Consider the following 14042-nt stretch of genomic DNA (forward strand, 5'->3'; position numbering starts at 1 on the left):
AAGAGGGCCTAGGTATTTAAAAAAACAACAAAACAACAACAACAACAACAACAACAACAACAACTGATTATCAAAACAGAAACAGTAATAATTAAACTATAGTCATTTTTTCTTTTGATCACTTTTTCACTCGCCCCTGAGGAGCGGCCGCTTTTTGTGAATCGGGACAGAGAACTGACCTGTGATCAGCCGAATACTCCTCTATTCCTCTACCGCAAGTGCGCATGCGCATAAAGAGCAGTACGCTGTCATGGCCCCGTTCAGGGAGGCATTGTGCTGGTATGTTGTTGTTTTTAAGCTGTCTTCCTTTTCATATACGTAATAATTTTGCATTGAAGCTACACGGCGTTGACGCGTTATATGTGTACTTTCAGCTCGCTGAAACACCTGATAATTCCCTGTTTTAACGGTGTATGTAGGTGTAAGTTAGCCATGCTAATGCTAGCACTGTGACAAAACTGGTTGATGTTTCGCTAACTAGTTGCAAACAAGTCACTTGAAACGACACGTTACTGTTGTTGTAGCTGTTTTAGATATGATTTATATAAGTGTTGTGATTGGCAGGCCGGTGCAGTAAGTTTTTACTGTTCATGCCAGGTGTTTTATTTCACAGGGAGAAAAATATAAACCCCTCACACGGTTACTGATGGACATCAGTTGTTGAGTTCAGGTAAGCTAACTTAGCTCACACTGCATACGTGTAGCGCACATGTGTCTATATATGCTGACAAGGGCTCAATGAATCCAATATTTACAGTTTCATATGTATAAACACCTACCTAAACCATGGCTTAATGTTGCTAACTGTGTCCATAACAGCAGCCAAACACCCAAACAGTTAGCTAATTGTTTGGATGTTATTCTGCTTCCTGGCTCGTTGCTCAGTCTAGGTCTCACTCTGACGTTGTTTCTCCAGGATGAATGACATGAACCTGAGTCCTGTGGGCATGGACCAGCTCAGTGTGCCCTCAGTGAGTGCCAGCCACCTGGGTCTGCCCACCTCCCCCACACACAACCCCATCCCCACCCCAGGTACGAAACAAACACGCTAGATCAACTGTTAAAAAACTTTGACGTCACATATTCAGTGACAGTCTCAAAGTCTTCTCTCTTTGCTGAATTGAATCTTGGTTTATGATCTGCTATTCAGGAATGCCGGTGGCCATCCCCAGCCTGGGTCCTTCCCTGGGCTCCCTTCCTTCTGCACTCTCACTGATGCTCCCCATGGGTCCACTGAGCGATAGAGGAGTGATGTGTGGCCTGCCGGAGAGGAACTACTCCTTGCCGCCACCTCCCTACCCTCATCTGGAGAGCAGCTACTTCCGACACATACTGCCAGGTGGGATACTCTTCGTTTGTTGGGCTTTATCCTCATCGTTCTTTTTTGAACTCTAAATATTCCTCTTTCTCCCCTGCTGTAGGTATCCTGTCCTATCTGGCAGACCGTCCACCACCTCAATACATTCATCCCAGCAGCCTTAACATGGACGGGACCCTGTCTGTGGCCAGCAACAATCCCTCAGCTCTGGACCCCTACAGTGGCCCTGGAGGCCCACTGGAACAAGGCCTGGTGCCCATGGACTCCAGACAGGTCAGCGGCCAGGCAGACCTCCACCAGCCTGGTGCTCATGAGCTGGACTCAACAGGGTTGGCCATGGAGTCACGTGTCAGCAGCCCCATGTCCCCTGACCGGATGGGAGAGGAGCTAGCCACCATGGATGGAGTCGGGGTGGTGCCTGACACTCAGCAGCAGCTCGGAGGTGGACGGCAGCCTCAGCCGCACGAGGGCCTGGACTCATCAGGTGGAGTTATGCCCCTTCATGGGCCCCCAGTACTGGAACTGCCAGTGGTGATGGAGCCGGATCATATGGGAGGCCGAGTGGGGAACGCTGGGGGAGGAGGAGCAGGAGGACTAGCAGAGCAGCTCCACTCAAATGGGGAGCTGAACTCGGGCGTTGTCAGTGTGGTGCTAACTGGCTCCATGGCCAGCCAGGGCCAGCTGGAGCCTGTATCACTACATGGACATTCTGGCATGGGGCTAGAGGCTGTAAATGTGTCCCCCATCACTGCAGAGGTGTCGTTGGGGCCAGAAAACAACCTGGTGCTGGTCAACTCCACCCTGCAGCTTGAGGATTCTACCTCCAACAAGGAGAACATGGTCACTGCCTACACCATCTGTGAGTGTGCATTTGGAATATATTCTTCAGATGTTACAGAACTGGATATAACAATAGATTTGTAAATCTTGTGTTTTAGACCTGAAGTATTGAAAATTATATACAGCTATAAAGCTTTGGAAATACTATTATTCCATAGAAATATATAAACTAAATAGCAACTATTATGCTGTTACTGTCTCCAGGGTGCACACTGTGTGAGCGCTCATATACCTCAGACTGCCCAGAGCACGGCCCAGTCACCTTCATCCCCGACGCGCCCATCCAAAGTCGGGCTCGCCTCTCTCTGCCGCGTCCACTGTGCCTGCGCATCTCAGTGGCTGATGAACCGCTTGGTAAGAGAATACACCACCTAATCAGGGGACTCTGTTCTGTGGTCAGATGTGATGCCTGTAGTCCCTGTGTGGAAGAGAGAACCTGAATGACATCTGGATTTTAGTCAATTTTCCGTTATCTGGCTTTTTATGTTGAACCAAAAGATACCTCCTTGGCATTCTGCTATTTTTTTTTTTCTTTTTACACAGGTGAAACAATAAGTCAATCAATATATGATCTATAAATCTACTTAAAAAGTAGTGCATATGGGAAGACAAAAACCATTCGATAGACGATCATTTAGATAACTGACAATATGTACTGTTGCTCCTCTCAGGAGTTTTTGCACGGGACGTTATTCCTCCAAGGACCTGCTTTGGACCAATGGTGGGCCAACACTGTAGTAACGTGGATCTTTCTGACTGGCCGGAAAAGGACACACCGCAAATATGGAAGGTCAGTGGAGTGGCTTTGGTTGGACCGTGTGTTGTCATAGTTGGTGCGAAACCATGATAAGTAGATGAAGCAGTTGGTGTATTACAGATGTACCACAACAACGTGCTGGAGTTCTACATCGTGACAACGGACGAGAATGAGTGCAACTGGATGATGTTTGTCCGCAAAGCAAGGTATGGTGATTTCTGAGGTGTTCCCCATGATTTCAGTCAAGCCAGGATGGTTTTAAAACAATCCTATTTGCTGTGTGTGATGTGTGTTGAGGACCCGTGAGGAGCAGAACCTGGTGGCGTACCCTGCCAACGGGAAACTGTTCTTCTGTACAACCACAGAGATCCACCCAGACCAGGAGCTGCTCTTCTACTACAGCAGAGACTACTGCAGGCTGATGGGTGAGATGATGAGACAGATGATGAAAGAAGCTCCTCTGATCCATCATTACCATGATTATCCATTACCAGATGTTGAGTATTCCACCATCCTCTATGTCTTCACAGGTGTTCCTCAGGTGCCCGAGGGTCAGATCTGTCAATGTGGCAAAGAGTGCTCCTCCTTCTCTGAGCTCAAGTCCCACCTCAGCAGCCATAACAGTAACCACAGCCATAACCAACCTCCACACAGCCACAGCCCATCTCAGCAGGACCACTCTCAGCAGCAACAGCAACAACCACAGCAACAGCAGCAGCAACAACAGGAGCAACAGACGCAACAGCAGCAACACACTCACCAGGAAGAGAAGCTGACTAATGGGACCTCGAGCTCCTCCTCCTCCCCGTGGCCCTGCCACGCCCACGCTGCAGGACAAACAAACAGTGATAACAGCAGCGGCAGGGGCAGCAGTAATAGAAACTCTAACAATAATGTTACCTCCAGAGCGAAAGGTCAGGGTCACGTACGGGAGAAGAAATTCAAGTGCAGCATGTGTTCCCGGGCTTTTATCACATCCACCAAGCTCAACGTGCACTTCATGGGGCACGTGGGAATGAAACCTCACAAGTGCGAATACTGCAGTAAAGCCTTCAGTGATCCCAGCAACCTCAGGATGCACCTAAAGATTCACACAGGTTTGTATCAGGATCATTGAAGTGTAAACATCTGTCTATTCAGCTAGTAGACTAACTCCCCCGGTTCTTCTTGTGTTTTCCCAGTGAGCCCCCTATGAAACTCCTAGAAGTTTTTCCTAGAAAGCTGTCCCATTTTTACTCATTGTGGATGGATAATGCCATACAAAGTGAAACTCCAGGCTTTTTCAGATCCACTTTTTCAAGTGCCAGCAAGTATTACTAAAAATACAAAAAAAGGGGGGACTCTTCATACTATAAATATTGAAATATGTACATTTTTACTTACAAACTCAGTTTAGCCAGTTTTACTGTCTTCTCGTGACGTGAATGTTGCACTTCAGCCTAGTAATTCAAGGTTTCACAGTGGCGCTGAGGAGTGCACAATATAATGTTTGTTTTTTTTACAGGTAAATAAAGACTTTTACAGTAAATGAGACCTGTAGATAAAAATTACTGATGATGAAAAAGTACATGGTTTGTTCAAGGACCATTGGAAATTTGAGAATCCGATGATATGATGACGCTACGCTAAATGTGGTATTCAAGGAATAACCTAAACATTTGTACAACATTTTCATTTGCTTTCTGGTGGAGAGTTTAGATGAGAAAATACCACTGTCATTTTCTGCCAGTGACATATGTAGCTACAGCCAGCAGGCGGATTTTGTTACCATCGAACAAAGCCAGGCAAGCTGTTTCTCCCTGTTCCCGGTCTTTGTGCTAAGCTAAACTAACCACTGCTGGCTTCAGCTTCACATTGGAGGAGGGATATTAGAATGGTTACAATTTTTCTCATTCAACTCTCAGCGTGAGAGTGAATAAGAGTATATCCTGAAATGTCAAACTATTACCTTTTCAACCTCTGAAACTCTTTTTCCCTTTAACAGGTCAGAAGAACTATAGATGCACGGTTTGTGAGAAGTCTTTCACCCAGAAATCCCATGTGGCGTCACATATGCTCATCCATACTGGTGCTGAGAAGCTCAAGTGTGACCTCTGTGACCGGGCGTTCATCAGGAAACACGACCTGAAACAGCACATGTTCTCTCACACACAGTATGTTACTTATTTATTTTGTTCTACATAAAGCTGCAGAAATAACAGTTATTTCATAAGTTGGAATTGTGATCAGTTTCGCACAAAGGTGATATAACGTGTCCCTTTTATATTATTTGCCGTTCTCACCACAGTGAACGGCGGATACAGTGCCCAAAGTGCAACAAGCATTTCCTCAAGACCAACCACCTGAAGAAGCACATGAACTCTCACGAGGGCCGACGAGACTTTGTCTGTGAGAAATGCCACAAAGCTTTCCTCACCAAATACCACCTCACCCGCCACCTCAAGATATGCAAAGGGCCCAAGACGGAGAGAGCGTCCCGTAAGGAGCAGGACATGGATGAGGAAGACGATGAAGAGGAGGACGAAGAGGACGATGGTAGGGGAAGAGGAGGGGAGAGACACGCCGACTCAGCCAGCAATGAAGACTGTGGTTTAGACGTTGGAGGATATAACTCTGAAAAGTCCCTGTCGCCCCCTCATTGACAACACTGTGCCTCTTGAGATGTCTTTGTTTATTTATTTACTTTACTGCATTACTGACGTTTACCTCTTAGTTTTTTGCCAAATATTAGTTACTTTATCAAATGTTTTATTTTAACACCTTACATAATCCAAATTTTAAAATCATACGTTTCGTCTCATATGCTGCTATAATAAAATAATCTTTGTTGTATTATAAGCCAACTGATGAAGATCAGACTGTATTTCTACAAAGCTACTCTGTCTTTTCATTGAACTCAGGCCTGTGTAATAGTAGTTGATGGGAATCATATAAGCTATCTTTCCTTCATTGTTATTCCTTAATCTGTTTTTTCCTTGACTCACTAACATGGGATGAATCGCTGATTCATTTGTAGTTGCACAATAATGTCAATTAAAATTTCTGATGCCATATTCTTGCATTTTTAGTCCTTAAAATATGTATTCGCTTTTGTTCTTTATTTATTAAAAGCAAGATTTTGTATCATTTTTTTAATTTAAAATTTCTGTGAATGAAAAAGAGCCTCTTCAAAACAGGAACCTGGGCATTAATGTTATATTCCTCATCATGTGAGTGTTGACTCAATGTTAAATAGTTCCATCCTATCTGTTGCATAATGTTTTAATAAATTAACAATTACCGCTGGTTCATGTTTTTGACTGATATACATGATAGAGTTGAAAGCACACATTTCTTCTTAACTGACTATATCGTTTTCTCGTGTCTATATACTTTTCTTATGTCTGTATTGATTTTTTATCCGTAATGATCATGGATTCAGAAGAAGTCATTTGTTCCCCACATGCTGGGCATTCAGTCTGTGGTCAGCCATAACGGATAAAACAGAGGGACAGTGCCTCAACTGGTCATGTAAATTTTTCACTTCCTCGATATAATTTGTGACCAAAAGTAAACTGATGACTACAATCATCAAGTATCTTAAGACTATAAAATCATGTGGCCTCACACTGCATTAATGTGTGGAGCAATTTAAAGCTGAAATATACATTTATGTCATATTCAATACATTAATGTGCATTTTTAAAAAATATTTTGTGGTGCATTTAGTGGCAAAAACATTTATTTTGGAGCCATTTATTTTATTTTTTAATTTGGGTTTTGGCAGTTTCAGTCCTCCATACTAATGTGAGGAAAAGTCAGGGGGAAAATTACTAAGATTTTCAACTTGTGGAGCCATGAGAATCTACGCTTAATTCTTCTTTTAACCTATTTATTTATTTATTTATGTGTTTATTTATTTATTCTTTTTTGGTTTTGGAAGTTCCTCCATATAATTGTGAGCAAAATTCAAAAGGTAAACTACAAATATTTTATACTAGCAGTGACAATCTACCCAAAAAATAGTGTCTAACACGTCTGCTATGGGAAGACTCAATTTTTCTTTTAATCTATTTATTAATATTTATTTATTTATTTGTTTAAAGTAGAGCAGCTTTGCTCAGTGAGTAGTAGACAGGAAGATACAACCCAGCAGAACCTGTAACCGGAAGTACTTGATGTAACTTCCGGTTAAAATACAAAATATGCAGCGCCGTGGTTGTCATTCACTTTAGCGTGGTATGAATTATCTTCATTTTCTACTTGTTGTATTTGTATGGCGGTTGTATCACTTTGGGTATAAATACTGTAGTATTAGCTGTACACATTGAAAGAAACTTAGAAGCATTCTTTGCTTGGAAAAGCCGGATTATTTATGTCTAAGATAGCTAACTTTAGCTAACCGTTTAGCTAGCAGGTGGGCTAGCATGTCATGCCTCAGTGTTATTTGATGTCTAGCTGAAGGATAGTGATGTTCTCCAACGCGCCCTACTTGTTAGTTTGTAATAACTTTTAATATGTTTTAATCTCTTTGAATGTAACACAATGCGTGCTCGTTTTGGCTCACAGTCTTTTCTGCTCCTCGTTTCAGCCTGAACAGTCGGATAACATCATGTTAACCCCGCAGAAGGAGGGGATGCCCAGTATGATAGACAGGGCGCTGAGGTTGAGGAGGGAGGAGCAGGCTCGTCAGATAGTCCTGGCCTGGGCTGTGCTCAACATGTCCCTAGCTGGCATGATCTACACTGAGATGTAAGTTGCTCCAAGTTCATTCATGTGCTGCCTTGCAAACATAACTTTTTTATTGTATTATTTGTATTGTAGCACAGATTTACTGTCACTCCAGCCTCCATATCTCCTCTTCCAGTTCACACTCTAATGAACCTGTGTGTCTGTTTTTACTTGTCTGTTAGGTCAGGGAAACTGCTGAGCCGGTACTACAACATCACCTACTGGCCTATCTGGTACATCGGTGAGTTCCCTGTACTCTGTCATTTATTTAAGGATGTTTGCTGGTGTTAAACGGTCTTAAAATGACTGTGCAAAAGCATTAATCAGTATTGCCTTCTGTTTCTGATATGGGACAATTAAGAGTACATTCTTATACAGCCATACTTAAAATACTTTCAGATTAATCTAAATGTAAACAGCAGAATTTATCTCGTATCACATGCCATGGATATTAGGCATAAAGATCTGAAATTTAATTTGACACTAACAGTCACCTATGTGTTTATACTTATGAAAGACCCTGTACACTCACACAGTGTGTTCTTCTCTTCTGTCCTCATTCACAGAATTGGTGCTAGCCTCTGTATTTAGCCTCAATGCTCTTTTTGACTTCTGGAAGTATTTCAAATACACAATGTCTCCCTCCACCATTGCTGTATCTCCTGGGCAGCATCGACTCCTGGGTCTGAGAAACACAAGTAAGGCTTATTCTTTTGCTTACAGAATTTGTATTTGTCATTTAAACACACTTTAGTCCTCAGTTTTGAGTATGGGATTAATTAAGTACGCTGGTCTGTTTTCTTGAAGGTATTCAGGCCTCTCCGCCCCAAAAGCCAGAAAAAAAGGAGACCCCAGCTCCAGCCCAGTCGTCTCCACTGCAGGGCCAAAGCGTACTGAGTTTCAGCCCCTCGCGGCCCCCCACCACCAGCCCAAAGTTCTCCCCCAGCTGTGTACCCGGGTACAGCCCTCCTCTCAGCAACCCATCAACCCCAAGCAGCGCAGGGGGGCCCTTTTCCCCCTCTGTGGCCTTTGGAAAGGTACATCTATCATTGCTGTTGAATAAAAAAAGGAGAAATGTAATGGATTGGATCAACTGGAAGATATACAAAATGTTCCAGTGTAATGTTCATGTTCATGACTTTACATTGAGTTTTTCTTTCCTCAGGTGCTGAACTACAGTCCCTCCCCCGGCTCCTCTCCCTACGCCAGCAGCATCGGACCAGCAGAAGGCTCGAGCTTGAGAGCTCGATATCGTACGTCCCCCTCAGTGTTTAACTCCCCTGGAAGTAAGGAGGACTACATGGAGGATCTGAAAAGCCTGGAGAGGTTCCTCCGAATAGAGGAGGAGAAGAGTCACCGTAGCCAACTAGGTACAGTATCCCAGTGTTGAAGGAACTCAATTGCTAGTATAAACAGAGTCACTGCTAAAAAGGTGAGGAATCGGATGAGTGTGTATACTTTGAAATGCATATATTTTTAACATTTATACACATCGTAAATATTTCTGTGTGCACTGAAAAGTCAGTCGCTGTACTCGACATCATTGCAAAGTAGAGCCTGCCTTTCAAGTTTAAATATAGTTGATAATGAAACCATTTAGACGTCATGATAATGAACCAATGCTCTCAACAGGGAGTCCAGAGGCTGTGTCTCCGAACCACAGCCCGACATTTTGGAACTACAACCGCTCGGTGGGAGATTACGCCCAGAGCCTGAGGAAGTTTCTGTACCAGCCGGCCTGCCGCTCTCAGGCACCGTCGGCCCACAAGGATGAGACGGACCTGGGCTCCAAACAGGCCGCAGAGGAGGTCTGTAAATTAGCATTGAATGTTTGTTTGATGCTTATGTGATTGGCAGCAAATTATATTTTTTCCCTCCTGTTATGTAGGTGTGGGCCAGAATCACAACCAGCCGCCCTGTAGTAGACAGCATTGACAGCTGGACAGCCAAGCTTAGAAATGTAAGTCTTCAAACATTTTTTTGGAACTACATACTCCAGAAACTTCCACATGAATTTGCTTAAATTTAACGGTAGTTTTTTCAAGGTTAGGAATATGCATGAATTTGAATATAAACCTTGAAGAACGCTAGATTATCAACATGATCTGCTGTTTCCTCGCCACAATCACTCATAAACTAAAAATCCTTTAATATCTGAAATGAAATGATCCCCTCATCAGATTTGTATGTCTCCTGGGGTAAAATTGGCAAGAACTAAATAATCACGAACAAAACATACAATCAAAGTTTCTATGAACAGCTGATAAAACAAAGACAGTGACAATACACATTGATTGCTGTGGGTATACATTTAATTCTGTAATGTTTTATTTTTAGCAATTGTATTTATGGTAAAAATTTAGATTTGATGATAAAGGCTTCAAGTGTCTGGAAATGTCTGTGTTATGTACTTAAAAAGTGCTTGAATTATGCTCTTAAAAAGCCTTACGATCTTTAGATTTGATTTGATAAAGGAGATATATTAGAAAACTCTAAAAAAGAAAAATCTATGTGTGTCTTTCACAGTGGATAAGTGACACCATCTTGGTCCCGCTGGTCAAGGAAATGGACTCTGTCAACAGCCAGCTCAGGCGGATGGGCTGCCCTGAGCTACAGATAGGGGGTGAATCATCTTCAGTTAACATGAATCATAGAAAATGCACTTTGTCCTGACACTGCTGTTGGCTTCAGTGAAAGATTCTAAATATGACTGTCACAGACCTTAGAATATAAAAGTCTGAAATATCATGTTTTTCAACATTATATTAATGCCATTGGATGAAAATGTTACATTAATTCAGAAAAGCAGCTCAACCGTAGTGAGAATTAAATGTTTTGTTGAGCAAAAAATAATTAGCTATAGCACTTGGATATCTTTCTTAATGTGCACAGCTAAGATGAAGGAAGATGTTTTCATGTTGTAGTAGCAGAGCTGATTCCAGTTAATAAGAACAATTTTAAAAAGTATTCTGCAATATATAAATTGCAGTCGTTGCTCATGATTTCAAAGTGTTTTCGTAATTTCACTCCCCTCACTCGTTTTCACTCTTTCCTCCACCAGAGGCCAGCATAAGCAGCCTGAAGCAGGCAGCAGTGATGAAAGCCTCCTCCATCCCCACCATGAACTCTATCGTTCAGTATCTGGACGTCACTCCCAACCAGGAGTATCTAGTGGAGCGCGTAAAGGGTAGGTAAACATACAGTGTGTGTATTTGCCTTACATGGGATATATGCCAACTGCGATGGTGTGTGAGTGTGATGAAAAAAAATGGGACTTCATGGTGGCATGAGTTGTAGTTTCTTATCTGTGTGTTTTTCTCACGTATTCTGTGCTGTCAGAGCTGGCCCACAGCGGCTGCATGAGCTCGTTTCGCTGGAATAGCGGTGGAGATCTGAAGAACAGGAAGTGGGACACAGACCTCCCCACTGACTGTGCTGTGAGTCTACACACACACACACACACACACACACACACACACACACACACACACACACACACACACACACACACACACTCACACTCTCTCACCTGCACCTGCACCTGCACTAAATGAGTGGTTCAACCAGTCACCATTTAAAAATGTCACTTAACAGGTTCAATCCATGTTTGATTCATAATCTTGATGCAGCTCCAACAAATGATTCTTTGTATTATTTTTTTCTGAGCCTCAGGTGATGTTCTCAAATACGTTTTGTCCCGCCTAAAACATATTCACATTTGAAGAACTGGATCCAGTAAATTGTGGCATTTTTGCTTGAACATTGACCTTAACAATGATCGAATTGTTGCTGATTAATTTTCCGTCAAGTGACTTCGTTTGGCTTTTTTGTATTATCCCAGAGGTCTCAGTACTACTCTATCGAATGCAAAGAATTAAGCTTATTTTTCAAAATGTTCTTGCTTGTCAGGGCCAGCCGGTTACCTACATTAATACTTTGTCTGTCCCTCTAGATCCTCATGCATGTATTTTGTACGTACTTGGACTCAAGACTGCCTCCGCACCCAAAGTACCCAGACGGGAAGACGTTCACTGCTCAGCACTTCAGCCACACCCCTGACAAACCTGGTGAGTGCACACACATGCACACACACACTGACCAAACAGGAAGAATGGTAATCTAATGCTTATGATTTTCTCTGTTTGCTTTTCAATTGTGAAACACAGCACCTTCCTTTCTATATTCACATCATACTCCATTCCTTCCCATTTTGTATTAACTCTCATAGATGTTACCAAGGAGAACCTCTTCTGCATCCACCAAAGCAGCACCACTCCCCCTCACTACCAGCTCATCTACCAGGGACATATCTACAGTCTACCCAAGGTGACAGCAAAAACAACCTGTTTTCAGTGTTACAAAACTGCTGTTGCTTTCATTTCACCCTCACTGTCCAAAGAGAAGTCTGTCTCACGGTGTTCTTATTTTTGTACCCTCCGAGTCTTGATATTTATAGATCTTCCTGAGGAGGCAGCGTAAATCAAACATCAGATCAAATCATCTTTAATGACTCCCTTAAGGATCGAACTTCCCAAAAAAACAGAATCGTAAATACAACAGGCATACAAAAAACACAGGGAACATTGTAGCATAAATGTCAAACAATGAGACGTGATATACAACGTCTGTATGTTACTGCACAGGACAGATTTTCAGCAAAACACACAAAACATTTGAGAAGTTAATTATTTTTTTGTCATTCTGTAAGCTTGTTCTTATAGGAGATTTTTTTGGGACAGAGATAAAACTGAGTGATAGCTGTTTTTCTGACCTTTTCTGAAAGAATCTGAACATTTTTGGCCACGTTATTGTTTGCTTGTAAGCCTGACTTAGTGGAGTGTTCCTCTCGATTCATTTTAAATGAGAGAATTCGATAAAGCATGGAGAGCTTTGTAACTAGGAGCCCTCTTTATCCAAGTTTTCCCAGCGTATATCTAATAGATATCTCAGAAAATCCTGAGAGCTCAAGGCATCAGAACAGACGTCTCATTCATACACAGTACAGGATGTCTTCCTCAACTGTAACGTAATAACATGAACGCATCTTGTTTTCTATTGTAGGGCAGGAACAACTTGTTCCACACAATCCTCATGTTCCTGTATGTTATTAAGACTAAGGAGTCAGGGATGCTGGGGTGAGTACTTCTACCATAAAATCCTATAAAAAGCTGGCTAGCTCAAATAATCTTTGACACAAGTATATTCTATCTCTGGGTATAATGAAATATTGATTCATCTCAACAGAAAGGTCACACACCAAAGTGCAGATTGCCTTTTGATTGAAAATGATTGATTTGACCTTGCTTGCGTCTTCTGCCAGATAATTAAATTGCTTTTCATACTTTCTTTCCTCAGGAGAGTTAATCTTGGCCTCTCTGGGGTGAACATTTTGTGGATATTCAAAGACTGAAGCGTCGTCTTTTAAGCAACAAAAGCCTACAAGTGGATTTTTTCCCACGATGCAGTGTGGCTGCTCTGATAGGAATACCACCTCAACTTAAGGACTGCTCTTTCAAGGGCACTTTGGAAAAGCAGCACTTCACTTTGAAAGACAACAAATGCATTTTTTTGGACATTTTCTCAATCTTTGGTGGACAAATTGCCAACAATCTGTATTATCATTGACATTTTAAGTATGTGACACCACAGTGTGCTTATGATACAATACAGAGTTGTATTTTTTAACATTGTTCGGTTTTCTGATTTTGTATTTTGAGAATGTACCAGCATGGCAGCCTTGTAAATAACATACCTCAGATTTATCTGGCGGGTGGTAAAGGGCTCAGACCCATTTAGCACGAATGCAAATACAGTATGTGTGGACTTGACTTTTGTTTATATTTCTGGTATGCTGTTTTTTTGTTCCTGTAGTTCAATGAATGTTTGCTGCAGCAGAGATGCTCCTGGCATGCTTGAAGTCAGTCAGTCACAGAAATTAGACTTCTGAAAATGGAAGCAATACACAAAAAAATCAAAACTGATGAATCCTGTAGTTGCGAAGCTTCACAGTAGGCTGTAACGCAACACAACTGTATAAAGTGTGAATTATTTTGATATGTGACGAAGAACAGATGAAAAGCCTTTTGAATTACCAAACTTTTTCTGAGTATAGTGTCTTTTACAAAATAGATCTGAATGCCATTTATCCTTATTGCTTGTGTTAGCCATTAGTTAAGTTTCAGATTTAATACATTTTTGTTTGTTTTCAATAATGCCATTTTACAAATGTCTCATGAGTTAAAAATAAAAAGAAGACAGAAAAAACTTGAAGCTTTTACTATCGTAGACATCCACTTGGTGGCAATGTAGTTCACTTGTTATGGTTTGACCTTACTGTTGGTCCCATTATCTCATGTGACATACTGCATATCCACCGCATCAGTAATGTAGTGTGATGCAGTGTCTTGTGCGGCAGCA

The 14042-nt window shown here is 42.0% G+C and overlaps 2 protein-coding genes across 3 annotated transcripts; both read left to right on the plus strand.

The window, feature by feature from the left end:
• The first annotated feature begins 234 nt into the window (after window positions 1–234).
• prdm4 (PR domain containing 4) lies at window positions 235–6200 on the plus strand. The gene is made up of 12 exons (XM_073481003.1): window positions 235–279; window positions 614–670; window positions 917–1032; window positions 1151–1339; window positions 1422–2177; window positions 2363–2512; window positions 2830–2948; window positions 3036–3121; window positions 3213–3340; window positions 3446–4012; window positions 4900–5068; window positions 5203–6200. Exons 3-12 carry the CDS (start codon window positions 918–920, stop codon window positions 5555–5557), a joined length of 2634 nt encoding a protein of 877 aa, XP_073337104.1. The 5' UTR covers window positions 235–279; window positions 614–670; window position 917; the 3' UTR covers window positions 5558–6200.
• Window positions 6201–7060: 860 nt separating this feature from the next.
• On the plus strand, window positions 7061–13883 carry tmem209 (transmembrane protein 209). Of its 2 annotated transcripts, none has more exons than XM_073480637.1 (15): window positions 7061–7133; window positions 7486–7646; window positions 7808–7866; window positions 8192–8323; window positions 8433–8662; window positions 8791–8995; window positions 9258–9433; window positions 9514–9585; window positions 10152–10248; window positions 10687–10812; window positions 10965–11062; window positions 11578–11692; window positions 11854–11951; window positions 12687–12760; window positions 12981–13883. In XM_073480637.1, exons 2-15 carry the CDS (start codon window positions 7507–7509, stop codon window positions 13033–13035), a joined length of 1677 nt encoding a protein of 558 aa, XP_073336738.1. In that variant the 5' UTR covers window positions 7061–7133; window positions 7486–7506; the 3' UTR covers window positions 13036–13883. The 2 variants fall into 2 exon arrangements, with proteins under 2 accessions (XP_073336738.1, XP_073336739.1); XM_073480638.1 differs by lacking the exon at window positions 7061–7133 and adding an exon at window positions 7209–7388.
• The last annotated feature ends 159 nt before the right edge of the window (window positions 13884–14042 follow it).

This window comes from Pagrus major, chromosome 14 (assembly GCF_040436345.1).
Source record: "Pagrus major chromosome 14, Pma_NU_1.0".
Taxonomy (NCBI): domain Eukaryota; kingdom Metazoa; phylum Chordata; class Actinopteri; order Spariformes; family Sparidae; genus Pagrus; species Pagrus major.

What these genes read in the sequence shown, in the direction of transcription:
- prdm4 (XM_073481003.1), top strand. Translation starts at nt 918, where the DNA reads ATGAATGACATGAACCTGAGTCCTGTGGGCATGGACCAGCTCAGTGTG. An exon ending in CAACCCCATCCCCACCCCAG is followed by an intron (nt 1,033 to 1,150) that starts GTACGAAACAAA and finishes TCTGCTATTCAG; the next exon opens with GAATGCCGGTGGCCATCCCC. An exon ending in AGACTACTGCAGGCTGATGG is followed by an intron (nt 3,341 to 3,445) that starts GTGAGATGATGA and finishes ATGTCTTCACAG; the next exon opens with GTGTTCCTCAGGTGCCCGAG.
- tmem209 (XM_073480637.1), top strand. Translation starts at nt 7,507, where the DNA reads ATGTTAACCCCGCAGAAGGAGGGGATGCCCAGTATGATAGACAGGGCG. An exon ending in CTGGCCTATCTGGTACATCG is followed by an intron (nt 7,867 to 8,191) that starts GTGAGTTCCCTG and finishes CCTCATTCACAG; the next exon opens with AATTGGTGCTAGCCTCTGTA. An exon ending in CCTCTGTGGCCTTTGGAAAG is followed by an intron (nt 8,663 to 8,790) that starts GTACATCTATCA and finishes TTCTTTCCTCAG; the next exon opens with GTGCTGAACTACAGTCCCTC.